General features: G+C 48.7%; 5 protein-coding genes across 5 annotated transcripts; 2 read left to right on the top strand and 3 right to left on the bottom strand.

Moving 5' to 3' along the window:
* Nucleotides 1-580: 580 nt before the first annotated feature.
* Nucleotides 581-886, top strand: J7337_011197 (uncharacterized protein; the record flags this gene model as incomplete). Its single annotated transcript, XM_044828746.1, has 1 exon — nucleotides 581-886. One exon carries the CDS (start codon nucleotides 581-583, stop codon nucleotides 884-886), a length of 306 nt encoding a protein of 101 aa, XP_044677300.1.
* A 747-nt stretch (nucleotides 887-1,633) lies between these two features.
* On the top strand, nucleotides 1,634-3,691 carry J7337_011198 (uncharacterized protein; the record flags this gene model as incomplete). The annotated part of the gene is made up of 2 exons (XM_044828747.1): nucleotides 1,634-2,415; nucleotides 2,764-3,691. 2 exons carry the CDS (start codon nucleotides 1,634-1,636, stop codon nucleotides 3,689-3,691), a joined length of 1,710 nt encoding a protein of 569 aa, XP_044677301.1.
* Nucleotides 3,692-5,393: 1,702 nt separating this feature from the next.
* J7337_011199 (uncharacterized protein) lies at nucleotides 5,394-5,708 on the bottom strand (the record flags this gene model as incomplete). The annotated part of the gene is made up of 1 exon (XM_044828748.1): nucleotides 5,394-5,708. One exon carries the CDS (start codon nucleotides 5,706-5,708, stop codon nucleotides 5,394-5,396), a length of 315 nt encoding a protein of 104 aa, XP_044677302.1.
* Nucleotides 5,709-9,335: 3,627 nt separating this feature from the next.
* J7337_011200 (uncharacterized protein) lies at nucleotides 9,336-10,752 on the bottom strand (the record flags this gene model as incomplete). The annotated part of the gene is made up of 2 exons (XM_044828749.1): nucleotides 9,336-9,714; nucleotides 9,767-10,752. The coding sequence occupies 2 exons, from the start codon at nucleotides 10,750-10,752 to the stop codon at nucleotides 9,336-9,338; spliced, it is 1,365 nt and encodes a 454-aa protein (XP_044677303.1).
* A 359-nt stretch (nucleotides 10,753-11,111) lies between these two features.
* J7337_011201 (uncharacterized protein) lies at nucleotides 11,112-15,025 on the bottom strand (the record flags this gene model as incomplete). The annotated part of the gene is made up of 5 exons (XM_044828750.1): nucleotides 11,112-11,531; nucleotides 11,593-11,694; nucleotides 11,757-12,035; nucleotides 12,125-14,802; nucleotides 15,004-15,025. 5 exons carry the CDS (start codon nucleotides 15,023-15,025, stop codon nucleotides 11,112-11,114), a joined length of 3,501 nt encoding a protein of 1,166 aa, XP_044677304.1.
* Nucleotides 15,026-15,908: the final 883 nt, after the last annotated feature.

Raw genomic sequence — 15,908 nt, forward strand, 5'->3', positions numbered from 1 at the left:
GGCAAGGGTGAAGTGCCTTGGAATAATTGTTTTTTTGGTGACTCCGATTAGATACAGTGTGATATGTTTTTATTCGAGGTTTAGATAACAATAGCAGAAAGTAAACATTGTAGCTAATTGGAAATACAGAGCTAAGATGACCTTTAGCATTGTGAATTAACTGTCTCAGAAATTGCAGCTTTTCGGTCAATTATTATAGTTGTTTCTGCTGTACCAATTTGTGAATTATGCATCCGAACAAAGAGAACTCCAAGTAAAATACAGGTCTGATTGATGGGGTATAAATTAACATTAGGCATGCGTTTAGAGTCTTCACGGGACACAAGGACACTTCACCACTTGACAAAGAGTATGGTCCACGTAAGGGAAGTCAATTCATGAGCCCAAGGCACCGCCTTTGTCGAGTATGGGACTACCATTCACCTGCCTTAGTGAAAGAGAATATATTCACACAGAGACAAGGACAGGTCGATATAAACTCATAGTATATAAAATGCAATTTAAATGGTCTTACAGCTCAATCTCTTCCACCGTAACAACGCCGACGACATCTCTGACTCATCTGGACCAACACTCAGTCATGCCTTACAACTCGGAAAAGAACACTCGCCTTCGCGCTCGACAGCTACAGCTTCTCTATGTGCTGCACAAGGACATCCCATATCCCTACGCAGACCAGATCACAAGTGAGGACATTGCTCTGGCCAATGCTCTTGAGCCCTGCTGGACGCATAGCCTCGCCTCACCGAAGCACGTTCTCACCTACCCTTGGGAGTGGGTTATGAAGAAGGGGTCTCTTGCTGCTGTACTTCGCAGGTTCCGTGTGAAGGCCAAGAAACTGCTCGATGCTCAGCCGCTGCTTGATAAATCAGATTTCGAGATCTAAACAGTGACACGTGACGTTTTCAGAAGAAGAAATTGCATCAATTTGCGATGAGTCAAACGGGGATATAGGATAAAACAAAGTTTGACGAGATTATTGAGAAGCGAAGGCATAACTCTGTCTCCTATCTGAGTGAGCCCAACTAAGTCTCGGAATGGATTCTAACTAACCAGTTTTAAGACAGTGATTAAATCAATTCCTTCCATTACATGGACTGGGAAGGTTGAGGACGGAGAGCATCAGGTTGGTAAATATATTGAGGTTGCCTTTCAAGGCCATGGGATTAGTTGAGGCTAGAGAATATCTGTGCATAGTGTAACTCAGAGCCAGGAAAGGATTATTGAATTGTCTAAGCTATTTCGCCCTTCCTGAAAACAGTCATACAGAATTAAGTATTGCAATGACCCTTTTGATAGGGGAGCACAGCATAGATATGCATACTCCATGCAGCCAAGATAAGCAATGAGATGCCGAGTAAAGGCTCTGGTGACATACCACCACAACCTGAATCTCTACGACCCATTTTCAACCCAAAAGCCAACAAATAATTTATCCTCAAACCAAACAAAGACAAGGTAAAAGATGTGAATTGACGAGAGAACTGTAGTCTCTGCATGCTTCCCCGCATCCGTGAGAATTGGCCACCAACTTCTGTCTAACCAATCACTGCCCGCAAAACAAACAAGGATGATATCCCTCATACTAACCCCCATCACCAATCCCCACTCCACTCCTTGCACATCATCAGCCATGCGCCTCGTCAACACCAAAAGCATCCAACTCGAGTTCCTCGCCGACGACAATGTGCCCGACTACGCCATCCTATCCCACACCTGGGAGCAGGAAGAGGTCCTCTTCCAAGACATGGGAAGCGATAGCGCCAAGTTGAAAAAGGGCTACGCTAAGCTCGAGAGCTGCTGTCGCGTGGCGCGAGAGAATGGGTTTGAGTATATCTGGGACGATACCTGCTGCATCGACAAGACGAGCAGTGCAGAACTGAGTGAAGCTATCAACTCGATGTATCGGTACTATCAAGAGGCTAGCATTTGTTATGGATACCTCGCGGATATTTCTACCGTTTCCGAAATCCCGAATAGTAGATGGTTTACCAGAGGTTGGATGCTACAGGAGCTCATTGCGCCAAGATCAATGATCTTCTTCGACAAACATTGGCGTGAGTTGGGCACCAAGAGCAGCTTGGTGCAGGTACTATCGCAGAGAACAAGCATACCTGAATCTATTCTCTGTGACAGCGAAGAGCTAGAGACGACTAGCATCGCGCAGAGAATGTCGTGGGCTGCTGATAGAGTCACAACAAGAAAGGAAGACAGGGCATATTCCCTCATGGGTATCTTTGGCATTAACATGCCCCTCCTCTACGGAGAAGGTGACAAGGCCTTCTATCGTCTTCAAGAAGAGATCATGCGCGTATCAGACGACCACAGCCTCTTCGCCTGGAAAGCCACCACTTCTCGCGGCGGTTTACTTGCCCCGACACCAGCTGCGTTCAAGCACTCGGGTGACATCATCCCGTGGAATCCATTCACGCCGTATAATAGTCCATTCACGATTACTAATAAAGGGGTGCACATGCAGGCGCCGTTTATTGCGCAGGATACCTCGGGGAGGGGCCTTTTTGTTCTTCATTGTACGAGGATTGGGACGAGGGATAAGTTGATTGCGGTGCATTTGAGGGATGTGTTTTTAACCATGGAGCATTTTGAGAGATGCAGGACTGATGAGTTGGAGTGGATTGACTTGAACAGCTTCAATCTCACTCAATACCCCGTGAAGTCTCTGTGTATACGGCTCCACCTCCCATCAATCTCCCGAATGGCACGACAAAAGGGAGGGCAGGCTGATACACTATCCGAATCTAGTACAGTCGTTGAGCGCAATACCCTGTCATCACTTGCAGAAGCCGCGTCAGCAGGCGATGCTGGGTCAGTCTGGTACCTCCTAGCTCAAGATCCATCCGGGACGATGCACGATGAGGCCCGGTCCACGATATGTCTTGCAGCTCGTGGTGGCCATGAGCGCCTCGTCAGCCAGCTTTTGGCAAGAAGAGACACAGCACATCTTATCATAGACGACCAAGCCCGAACTGCACTGTCCCACGCTGCAGAGTGCGGCCAGGAAGCTATTGTTAGATTCATCCTGTCCAGCGCTACAATCCATCCTGATACAAGGGATGTACATGGATTAAGTGCGTTGTGGTACGCGGTGTATCACAAACAATCTGCTTGTGCAAAACTGCTTCTCCAGAAAGGTTTGGTATCTGGCCATGTCGGCGGCGACGGCAACACCCAAACCGCACTTTGGCACGCTGTCTCATACGGCGATCTCGACCTCGTGAAACTCCTCCTGCAGAACAAAGCACTCCAATCTACTGGCGGCGAACCAGCCCTCTGCGCAGCAGTCTCAAACCAACACTTCGCCATAACCGACCTCCTTCTCCAGCACGGCGCCGACCCCGACGAACGAGATTCCAAGCGCCGATCCCCACTGCAGATCGCCTGCAGACAGGACAACCACGAGATAGTAGCCCTGCTGATGAGACACGGCGTCAACGCTGACGTGCTGGACACTGCGGGTAAGACAGAACTGGCGTTTGCGACGTTGATTGGTAATAAGACGCTGGTCAAAGTTTTGTTGGAGAATGGGGCGAATCCGAGGGCCAAGTGTGCGAATGGCAAGACGGCGGCGGCTTATGCGACGGGGCAGGAGATGAAGAGCTTGATTGGGAATCAGAGGTGGTATAAGACTTTGCTTGATAGGACGAGTACGAATCGGTCGGCGATGTCGTGATGGTGGTGTGTTTGTGCGTTTGGATGGAAGCAGAGGGCTCTTGGGATATGTGAGATGATGCCTAAATCGAGCCGTCGTCAGTCCAGTTGAGAAAAGAAGGACGATGCATTTAGCAGAAAGCCGTAAAAGAGGGATCGCATCTTAGACCGCTCAAGGTCACGAAGCACGTCTGAATGACTCTCTGACTCTGTAGATGCGGTCTTGACTCTGGTGATGGAATGGCTCTTGAGAAGCATGCAAGAAGAGGATGAGCGTGATCGACCTTGCGCATGGATACTCAGAGAAGCGAGTGCAGAAGCAGATGAAGTGGACTGGATGAGTGCAGAAACGGAATGTGCCGAGTAGCGTCAATACTCATTGGGTCATGGAATGGGTATTACATGACCCGTAGCAATGACCAGCTCGCGCAGGATAATAGTGGGAAATAGGGAATTATCAGGGCGTGGCGTTCTCCATGTGCCTGGAGAGAAACATCCCGCGAGCAACCACGTACACAAGTCAATCAAGTCCGCTTGGGCGCCGACTTGGCTCAGGTTCCCAAGAGACTGCGACCTTCTCAGTTTGAAGTTTCCTTCTTGTTCGATCGGTGCAGAGCTCGGGTGTCGTATCTCCGCTCGTTTTGATTCGGTCCGCTTTGAAGCACTTCGATGTCTCGGCTCGTGTTCGTGGCAAACTGTTGAAGATATCGATCAGCATTGTCTGTTGATATCAACGGCGGATGGCGCTTTGGGGGCGCGTACTAAGATATGTCAAGTCACTGAACTCATTGTCTGAAGTCGAGCCCGCTGCTCAGTTGCTTCTTCTACGTCCTCCGCCTTTTCGATGTCCCTGGATCTGTCAACCCTTGCAATGCTGTAGTTTCTCTTTGCTTGAGAGGCCCTGGCAAGAGCCGACAAGTTTTTGTGCATCGCGCGCCTTACCTCGTTGCTAAACTCCGCCCTGCGTTTCAGCATCCTCTCTCTGCCGCGGAGATCTCCTCAGCCTCGTCACGCGAAGCGCTCTGCGAGAGAAGTTACTTTACTTACTAATCTTCACCGCCGTGATGGGCGAGCTAGCGGGTGAGACTATTCGCAGAGGGGAGCGTTCGGGACCGAGGTGTTTGTCAGGAAACTTGGGGTCAAGAAGGCGGTCTTTCGGTCGGCAGGCGTTGTGAAGGGAAACGAAAATGCGTTGCTACGGCATCAGATCTGGGACGCAAGCTCTGCCTCACCACACCCTTGACCTCGAATCCTTCAACACTGAACCACCATCTACTTTAGTGCGACGTTTGAGTCTGGCCGTGATCACAGTGACAAGAAATTTATTGCAAGACGCAGAATGTCCACGATGGTCATGTTCTGGGGTGCTTGTGCATTCAAGAGGTTACAACTACAAACACACTTCACAATTTCACTAGGAACTTTTGTCTGGCTTCAACGCTGATTTATTCAGAACCACAGGAAACCACATGTGATTAACAGACTGTATACAGAACATTCCATTTTCCCAACCATCTTTGTCTTGCCCTGGTACTACACCCATGTAACCGGAATAATAAATTTGGTCCCCCCAAGTTCCTCATCCGTATGGTGGTGGTGGTGCTTGTTGAATCATGGCTGGTATTTCGCGATCATTTGGGTGGCTTGGGAAAATGTTAGCAGTCAGGTCATCAACGTCCAGCGAACCAAGTAGTGACTTACTGTGGTAGGGAAGACCGCTGGCTCTAGTTGGAGCTTTCTTTGGCTTCAGGTTCCCCCGCCTTAGCGGCCTCAAGCTGTTGCTTGAGCTTCTCATTCAGCTCCAGCTGTTTGGTAAGCTCCTCCTCAGCTGAGCGCCAGAAGTCAAAGTACCTCTCCGCCCGCTCCTCTGCCAAGGAGAGCTTCTTCTTCAAGTCCTCATTGTCAATGGCGAGGTGGCCATTGGTTTCCACAAGCGCGTCATTCTGGTCATTTAGATACTTGTTCTCGTCAGAAATGATCGCCACCTTCTCCCGAAGGGCGTCAAGCTCAAGGCGATCAACTGGTAGGTCCACGGACATGATCGCAGTGCTGAAAGTTTGAGTTGGCGTGAAAGGGGTATAGAGTTGGATTGTGTTTTGTGGATGATACGACGGATAGAGGATTTGAGTGTGAATGTTGGAAGAAGAGAAAATGTGGAAAATTGGTTGAGGGCTGTGGGGTCTCAATATTTGGGCATTCTGGCTGACACTGTCAGGACCAGATTGGATTGCTTAGCGAGCTTTGACACTGTCAGGAACTGGCAGCTTTAGTAGGCCCCTTCCCTAAAGTTGAGAACTGAAGCCACCGAGACTACCCAGGCGGTACTCTTCATAGAGGTTCTGGTGTACGCGGAAGAGGATGCAACCGAAGCTAAATGCACTCTCCGGCGAAGTCTTGAGCCCCCAAATATACTCGTCAGTCGGAGATGGCTGCGTCACTTCGACAAAGCACCAAAGGTCTCAACCAAAAAGCCCAATTTTCACTACTTTTTGTTCAGCCATTGCTTTACGATGTACTCGAGAACCGCTTGTTGTTGTCCGCTAGAGGTGGAACATGATGATGTCGAGAACGAACAAGCCAGCCCTCTCATCGTTGAGAAGCTGAAGAACAAACGCCCAGGTGGTGAACAAAGAGTCAGTATGTTTACTGGAACCTCTATGTAGGCCAGCCGCCATCCTTTTCCATCTGACAACTGCGAACATGACTGACCTCTGATGTTCAAGCAGTATCCTCCACCGAAATGAATCCAAACCTTGGAGCGACATCACAATACCACGAAGATGTCACCCTCTTTCCCGATACCTCTACCATCCGCTCATCCTCATCTCCAATCGCTCAGTAAACGCGAAGTGCCCAAGCACCAATACCAATACCTTGGAAGTGTAGAACGAAATCGCGAGAAGCCCTCAGGGGATCATCCAGCACCTGGTTTGCGAACAGCGGCTCCTGTCAACAAGTCTACGTTGTATCCTTAAGGTGCTGAACCTCTATATTTGCTTCATCGGCATTATGATTTCTTCTGGATCGAGTCCCTGCGCAAAACTTCCCACAAAGCATTCTGTTTTGTAACAGATTCCGCCTCTCATCTCCCAGCGATTAAGCTGCATGCTTCTCAGCGCATCATCTGGGGGTCCATCTGCCCGAAGTGACTGTGTGTGCCGGCTTATGAACAACGCGTCGACCGTGAGGGTAATATGAAAAGAGACGTCTTTGTTACTTCCACTACGCTTCTCAAATATATCCATAGTGCTTCAGGTGGCAGTGCAGGGGAGTTCAAGACTCAGTAGGCGATCGATGTCCTGGCTTGGATTGGGCGTCTCTCCTCCACTCGAAGTAGATTCGTAGAAGATGCCAACCGGCCCGGAAAGATCAACCCTTATCTACTCCTTTCAGCTCAACCACATATAATGGTTGAAATGATCCCATCGCAATGCCCTTGGTGTAAATTTCAATGCTCAATTGTTAAAAGAACTCACGAACTACCGAGCTGTCTAAGGTTGCCTCTCTATCACACATAATGTAGAGTTAGAATGGCCCTCGACATCGTTATTCTGTCGCAGATCCCGGTAGCAGCACAAGACCAGAACGCAAACCTGGGAACAGATCACACAGTTAAGACAACGCACTGAATCTGCAAATGTCTATGGTCGTGACAAAGCTGTCTTCTTGACATAAGACCTGGATGGACAATGTAAAAGTTATTTATGATAAGCTCCAGATGTCCCGCAACCTGTTTGCCCTTTTGTCGTTGCCTGAGTCGCTGCCCGTCGCTCAGGAACTTCTTCCCCTTTTGATGGACTGATGCAGTTGAGCGACGTCGCTTGGTCCAGACTTTCAGTTGGACATAAAAGACTACATGAGAGCTTGTTGGCTGACTGGATTCTATCGCTGTATTGAAGCTATGTTCATGTCGGGAGCGTTGGTAACTGATCTCAATTGCTGTGCAGTCAGTAATGTCATTTTCAATGAACAGCCAACCCAACCGGCGCTCAACAGTGCACCTAGTTACAGGGCCCTTTAGTGGATTCGCTGGTGGTCATTCCCTGAAGCATCAGGATTGGCTTAGCGCTTGGCGATTGACCAACCATTCCTCGTCTTGACTTCTTGGCACACCTCGCACCTCGATGTTGTAGCCCTCGATTCAAGTGATCTTTAACAATGCGTTGACCCAGTTTCCCGCTCCATCTAATTTTGCCGGTCTTTGACTCTTACCTTTTTTTCTTGTCTCTCCGCCTGCTCAATTGTTCTTGACAATGAAAAGAGTGCTGACCTATCTGTCTTGGGTTGTTTCTGGGCTTGACGCTCCGCAGTTCGGAGCCATTTGTGGCAAAACTTAGCTTCACACCATCTGCATGATCTGCACTAACCAAGATCATTTTTGCATGCCATCGTGATCGCTGTTCCTGAAGCTAAACCGTTTTGTACAATGGACTACATATAGTGCATAAAGCTTATCATAACTACATTGAAGCAAGTGTTGAGAGATATTTATATCCATGTCATTGAGAGTATGACGGGGATGGTCCATATTGACGTTGCGCGCATTCAGCCGCTCCTAGGTTGGCAGCCGCAGGGTTCCCAACCTAGCCGATAGAGATGTCGTGTCTGGATCTTGTCTCGGTTCATCTGCGCAAAGGAGAAAGTCGCTATCATTCAGCAAAGTTATCGAGATAAAATGAAGTGAGGGCGTCGTGAAGTCGCCATAAGGTTGGCCTTGGAGTCAATTACCATGTAACGGATCACGTCAAAAAGACATAGATCATCACCCATGAAGCCATTGACACTGTTGGACTTTTGGAGCCGATGAATTGACTTTGAATAGAAACCATAGAAGTAAACGAGTGAAGGCCCCTGCAAATAAACCTCTTCATCAATTGAGCTTATGCCCCATCCGCCGTTCTGACCTCGCCTTTCGAACCCCGGATAAAATAAACAGAAAGGCCCGGGTCGACCTTCACCCAACCTCCCTCCTTAGGCATGCCCAGCCAAACGCCGCCTTGACATTTCTTCTGGAACGCACGATCACAATTGGTCCAGTGTATGGTTTGACCAGTGCCCTTGATTTCATCAGTACTCTCTTCTATCGCGGCGGCGTCAAAGGCTTCTTGATTAAATGGCTGAACCTCCTGTCAATTACAATTAGCTTCACTCCGAACCAATGATCATGGAATAGTTTACCATGGCTGGTTGTCGATGCTTATTCATTGCAAGACCAAGAGTAGCAGGCAGGTGAATGGATACGAGTTTTCAAGGTACAGCTCCGCACTCAATGCACGTGACCGATCACGTGAGGAATGATGATATGGCCGACTAGGTATCGGGTAACCTTCTGTTGAACTGGAACATGGTGAATCTTCAATCGTCAACCAGCGATGATATAAGCACCAAAATAGGTACATTCAAGAGTGCGTTTGCCTATTTGGGCATTTAATATGATTAATCTAGTCTTCTGTCATAACTATAGCAAGAGGTTGCCAATCAAGCAAGGTAGCCAATAATCAACGTGTGCTGCAAGATCAAACGTTTTGGTTTAATCCTTTTATAAAAAAAGAAAACAGTTTTGCTGAGTTATATAACCAAAGTCTATGGATACTTAGAGATGCCTGCCTACCTGTCTGAGTAATAACTCGAGTATAATTAAAACCCGGTCCTCCACGAGCCCAAAGCTAAACATATGGCTCGTGATCCCACTCTTCTAATTCCTTTGTATAACAGATCCAGCACTTATCAGGATGCTGCTGCGCTTTGAGCCACATGTCCCGGAGACTCACTCCTTCCCAGCGAGCAGCATAGAACCAGGAGTTAAGCGACCAAATAGCCACCTTGACACGACCTTGGTACTTCTCCCCTTCAAAGACGGTTTCTTCTTCCGAACTATCCCAGTCTGCGTCATATGCCCAAACCCAGTAAGGATCAAGAAGTTCACCTTGTGTGCGCTTGCAATTTTCCTCGGAAACCAATTCAATAGGAATGGCGATAAAGGTATTCCGTAGAATTCCCGAAGGCAGAAGATCGTCATTCTCTTCTCTGTATTCTTGGAAGTGTCTGTTGCATAGTTAGTACATGAATTCTTTACTATAGGCATATTTTAACTTACTTTCGCAAGTCGTCATCTTCTGCCATGCTCTCGTTAGGATTAAACGTAGGCCACTTCTCAGTTTCTAACCGATGCAACGCCAACCAGTTGTCTCTGCCTTGGCAATGGATACTGTGCCAGGTTACTCTATGTGGCAGAGAGTGTTCGTTAATTCCACCCCAGACTGAGCGCCAGTCATAGCCATGCTTCTGCTCGACCTCTCTGGCCATATAGTAGACAAAACCAAACTGTTGTTGAGCTTCGAGAATCTTCTGTATCCAAGCTGGCGGCGCCGGAGATACCCGCTTCCAGATTCGTTCCAGGGTCTTGTCGTATCCCTGCGGTGCCAAGATGGTTTCCCTCATTCGCTCGTCTTGGCAAAGCTGTAAGAAGGGTTCCATAGATTGCCTGTATTCCCGATCCACTTGTGCTTGTACCTCATCTGAAAAACGTTCGATAGCAGGAATCATCCATTTAGCATTCCTCCGAGCTTTCCTGAGTGTATTACAACGCACAAGCTCTCTGGCCCGGGCGGCAGAGGTTTGGAGGTCTTCTTCTCGAAGGCGTTCTTCGTAGATCTCCTGTAGTGTAGCACTGCCTCCATCGACATAATACACGTCGCAATAGACTAGCTTCCAGGCATCTAGGCGTAAAGGCTGAGGGCTTTGATCAAAATGTGCGATGTAACTGACCAAGGTCGAACTCGCTCTTGCGACGTCGTTGGTGATGTGTTCAACCATCCTGTCCTCGTCGTACTGGTAGGTGGTTCGGCCAAGCAGGGCATATTTCAGCGGTGTACAGGCAATAATCTGGGAGGGATCATTCAAGGCCACTTGGACGAGGTCCCGGCCTGCAATGAGTTCCTCCAGCTTCTGGGCCTCCAGCTCTCTTTCGCCGATTACCCTGACCCTGGCGTATTCCTCTGGGGGAAGATGCTGGAAACGTTGACTGCGCGCGGTTGATGAAAGATGCATCAAGCTCCTATAGAGCTCCAAATTCGGGTCCATTTTGGTGATGAACAGGGCGCTTAGCCGTGCCGTGTTGGTATAGATGAGGCTATGAGTGCGTGAGTGAGTGAATTGTGAGAGATGGGGAGGTTTTATTTCAGTGGATAAAAACCCCACCATGTGATGTGGATCAATGCCTAGGCAAATAGGAAGTTCTGACTCATGCATGCATTGATGGTGAATTTGATTCAATTTTCCATTACCCACTTTTGTACGTACTCCATTCAATCAGGCCAGAAAATTCTTGCCTACTCGTCTCCGAATTTCTAGACTACCTAGACTAATGACTGTGCCTGAGAGGCAGCACGCAAAGCTGATGACCATGTACTCTATGTACTCTATGTACAAAAGACTGGAAACTACTCTTTGAAAATACTGGGCTGGAATTGATCAACCAGGCCAGCGTAACTGTTCTGATGCAGGACGATCGAGAACCAGTGGGCGTGCATTGTGTTCTGGGCAACGACAGCGGCCGCATGAGCTGGCGTACCCACCAACTGCAGAGCAGTATGCGCTACCCTACTTCTGTACTCACCTTCTATGTTTTCCCTGAGTATCTCGATCCGGTACTCCAACCATGTTTTGGCCCATTTTTGCATCTTTTCCAGTAGCTCAGTCATGAAGTTGCGCCACATGTTGGATAGACCCAAAGCCCCAGCGTTATGTGTCGTTCGGTAGAGGGTCTCAAATTCGTCTAGCAATGCTATCACTTCTTTATTGGCGGCCTTGAGCTTGTCGTTTATGTCTTGCCTTCTGAGATAAGGAAAGATTTGTTCAACCTGGCAAGCGTGTCAGTATGCCGCGCATCTAGCTTCACAACCAATCAATATGTTAACTTACCAGCATCAGCTGTTCCATAGCGTGTTTGACAGTATCGTCGTCGGTGGCAGAGTAATTATCTCTCCAGTTCCTCGGACCGACAGGCTCATCGAATTCCCAAAGCTATGGATTGATAAGTTAGAAAAATGAAAGCACAAGCCAAGTTAAAAGAGAAAAGAACCTACCGAGCCCTTCAAGCCGTTGAACTTGGACTCGCAATTAACCATGTACTTGGCGTTGGAAGTTGAGCCCAGTAGTTTGAACAAAGATGTCTGTGGAGTGTCCTTATGTCTGTTGTTCCATGCCAAAAACCCATACTGGAAGTCATTGATCCAAACGCCACAAGATAGATGCGATTGAGAATTTGTGTTGTACGGTGTTTCCTTGATAAGCCCGGAAGAACTTGGCTTGCCGTGAAGTTTATTTCGGACGCCCATTGTGTATTCCATGAACATTTGGACCGTCTGGAGCTCGATAATATGTTCAGCTGTTTGCATCTGGTCAGCATGTCTGGGGAAAGATGGATCAGAGAGGGCCCTTGCTACTCACAAACCCATTTGGCAGGGAGGGGGTCGGGTAGAGGGGTGCCTTCATCCCTCACAATGGCATTAACACAATCACCGCCGATGTTGTCAACCCAATACCTCTTGTTATCGCCGGTTTTCTTTGCGAAGAAGTCTCCATTGTCTCCATTAGGGTATGGTTCTGACGTGATTAACCACTTGGTTGTCATATCTGGACACATAGGGAAGAATTCACGCCTCTTGCCAGATCCTCTCTTGTCAAGACTCTTCTCGGTCCATTCGGATGGCCATTGCATCTCACTGAATGGCCATGTAAATTTTCCATTAGGGCCAAGAGGACCAATAGGTCCGAAGATCTTTTCGAGGTCATCGTCGTCTGGCTTGTCGCGTGGATCTTGAAGCGACGAGGGATCGTAAGCGTCGAGCGATGGGATGGAGCAGTAGGTCCCATTCAGCGCTATGTGAGTTGAATTGGCCTCAGCCTTTCTTTCTTCCCATTCCTCCTCTTCATCAATACCGCAGACCCAGATCCAGGCTACTTCCAAAGTCGAGACTGTGTCTTTGAGGAGAAGAAGCGTCCCCGCGAAGGTGGCGCTGACAAGATGCTTCCATTTCTTGGGCAAGTTTTTGTCCAGCAGCGCCCGATACTCCCTGGTCGCGCGAGAGTCCTTTTGAGCCTGCATAACTTGTTGGACTACAAGTACCATGGCCATTCCCGCTGACATCTTATGAAGGCTCTCTCGTTTAGTCATGTCAAGCAACTGCCCATCAGGACCCAAGGCCATGGCATCCAAAGAGCGCGACGAGAGCTTGCCCTTTTCGAAGTCAGAGAATTTGATATTGGGACACGTTGGACTCTTGACCCATTCTTTGATCAAGTCTTCCAAGTTGTCCTGGTCGATATCTCTGTCGTCGTAGGACGCTGTGACATCGCAGCAATAGGCCGAGGTGCCTTTCCCGCAGTCGTTGTCTTTGGAGTTCAGGGCCACCTTGACCTTGCCATTTGGGCAGCTGCTACGGCAGGTCCCTGTCGTGACTGTCTCGGTGACACCCAATCTGTAATCGTCAGACCAGTAGCAGTTGCTGAAGTGTGGGTTGTCTTCGTCTCTGGTGTTTTCACAGAAGGGTCTCTTTCCTCTGTGCCCCTTTTTGTCATAGCAGGTCTGGTCACCACTACCATCCCAGCTTTCAACGAGGAGTGAGTCGTAGTGAGCGTCCCATCCACATGGCTTATCGCCTTTATCCCTGGCGCAGTCTGTCTCCGACTCATACCACTTGTACTGGCGGTAGACATCTAGACCTTTCGTGTCGCCCTTGCAGCACGCGGTTTGAGCATACCCGCTACTGCACGATCTCTTGGACGAGGCAACTTCGAACCCTGACGTTGGGCCACACCCAGGGATGCAGTGTCCAACATTGTAGAATTGCCACTCGCAGGTCGGATGCTTGACTCCGTCCGGGCAACAGAATGTTCGCTCCTCGTCGTCATCACATCCAGTATCATCAGTCATGAGGTCCGTCAACTTTTCAGAAGATTGGTTTTCAACCGCGCTCCAATTTTCAGCGCAACCCTTACCCCTTTTCTGACAATTGGTCCATTTGCATTGAACACCGCTAACATCACTGTTGGCTTCGCTTTCGCTGGTCTCAATAAAGACGCCACCACCGAGAGATGTAGTTCTGTTGAACGTTGATACACCCTTAGACTTGTAGCCGGTAGCCTCCTGCAGTTGCTTGGAGAACTTGCCATCCGAAGTGTCTTGGCTGATAGCCCAGACCATGGCACCTCCAAGACATTGACTGCGAGCAAAATCCAGCTTGAGCTTCCAGGTATCGACATCGTCGTAGGTCAACCACGTACTACCAAACTTGAGAGTCTTGATGGCTGCAGTCTTGTCCAGGTCCCCCGAACCAATCTTGCCGCCAAGCTTGCGCATGATTTCGGGGTTGGACATGACACCAACAGCGTCAGTACAAGGCTCTGCAGGACCACCGGCATCGAAGAGACAGCCAGGAGACATGCAGCCGGTGCTGGAGACAGTGAAGGTGCGTGCATAGAATGCGAGTCCCATGTTGACTTGATCAGGGTCGACATTATTACGCCAAAGAAGGTCAAAGGCATCCTTGATCTCCGTCAAATTGGTGTGAGAGTTGAGATGGTTACCGAGCCATGACTTTGGAGTGTCCCAAGCGCCATGGAAGTCATAGGTCATGACATTGAAGTGGTCGACGTACTTTGAGATCTTCTCAAGATCGAAGTGCTGAAGATACCAGTATGATGCAGGAATAGCGATACTGAGACCGCTACGACCACCGCTTTGTTTCAGCGCACTCTTGATCTTGCTGAGGAACTTGGGAAGATTATCGAAATCTTCCTCTCGTCCTTCACGATCATCAGCAGCGGGATATTCCCAGTCAATATCAACACCATCAAAGTCATAAGTAGACATAAAGGAGATGAGCGATTTAATGAAAGCCCTCGTGTTCGCATCAGAACGAGCAATGTCAGAGAAGGTTGTAATAGTCGGACCTGGGTCATTGAAGGCCCAACCCCCAATGGCGATAAAAACCTTTAAATTAGGGTCATTCTTCTTTTTGCTCACTAATTCACGGTATAGTTGAGGGTCTTTGCTAGATGCGGGAACGACTTCGAAGGTCTTAGGGTCGATGCTGGCAAAAGCGAAGTTGATGTGGGTATAAACTCCGTCTGGGATGTTGGAGGGGCTATATTTGTCGCAGGATCTGGTAGAAGCCCATCCTTCGATGTAGCCAACTACTCTATGCATAGGACCTTTAGCAGAGCAAGATGGGCGATTGACCGTCTTTTTCCCGCAGAAATCCTTGGTAGTGCCACAATAACTGGTGATGTTAGCTTCGAGGCAACTGCAAGCCGTCTGTATCAACTTACCCATGCTTCGAACAACAGACATTGAGTGGACACTTGGTATGGTTGGCAAACTTTGAGCCAAAGCCGCCTGGATCACACTCACCCTTGGCGTCACAGCCAGCAACGCAGTCCTTTCCACAAACTTGCTAAGGTTAACAATACGATATGGCCATCACAACAGTTGCACTTACAGTCTGGGCCTAGTCCACAGTGACCATACTTGGAACAGCATGCATTGCCTTTGCACGGGTTGCTCTTGTCGCACTCGAGCTTGAAGTCGCAAGTGCTCAGACAGCCTTTGCCGCAATGGTCCTTTGTAGTACCGCAGTAGCCTGCACTACTACAGCAACCAGTTGCACAGAGCTTCGTCTTGCTGCATTCGGCTGCAGATACAGCGACTGAGAAGAGTAGAGTAGTGAAAAATAACAGCGTTAAAAGCCGGTAAGAACGTTTCGTCAACGTCATGGTTGCCAGAATATTGACCAGTCTGGTCGGGTGACGGATGATCGTAGATTGAAGCAACAATGATTGTAGTTGGTAAACTAAAAAGCCAGTAACACGATCAGGGCATGCAATCTGTTGGGCGACTTGAAGTCGAAAAGATAGAAGCTTCCTTGTTCACATGCAGTTCGGTCCATCGGAGTTTGTTGGTATTTCGGAGATTTCCCTTTGAGACTCTCCGCCAACAACGAGCCACTTTTTGTCATATCACTGGCCTCGCTTCACGGCTGACTTGGACTCTGGCTCGTATTCTAACTTGAAACAGACTCAACGAGGTTGATCCGGCGGTAAGAGCGGTCTTTTCTGCCAAGGCCCGGGCCGTTTATGGACCCTTAATTTTAAAGCAGTAGGCAGTCGGATGTTATAATAGGACAAACTCCTTTTTGGATGGTAAACTGTGTTGGTTCTGTATGCTATTCAGTCTT

The sequence above is a fragment of the Fusarium musae genome, chromosome 8, assembly GCF_019915245.1.
Source record: "Fusarium musae strain F31 chromosome 8, whole genome shotgun sequence".
NCBI lineage: Eukaryota > Fungi > Ascomycota > Sordariomycetes > Hypocreales > Nectriaceae > Fusarium > Fusarium musae.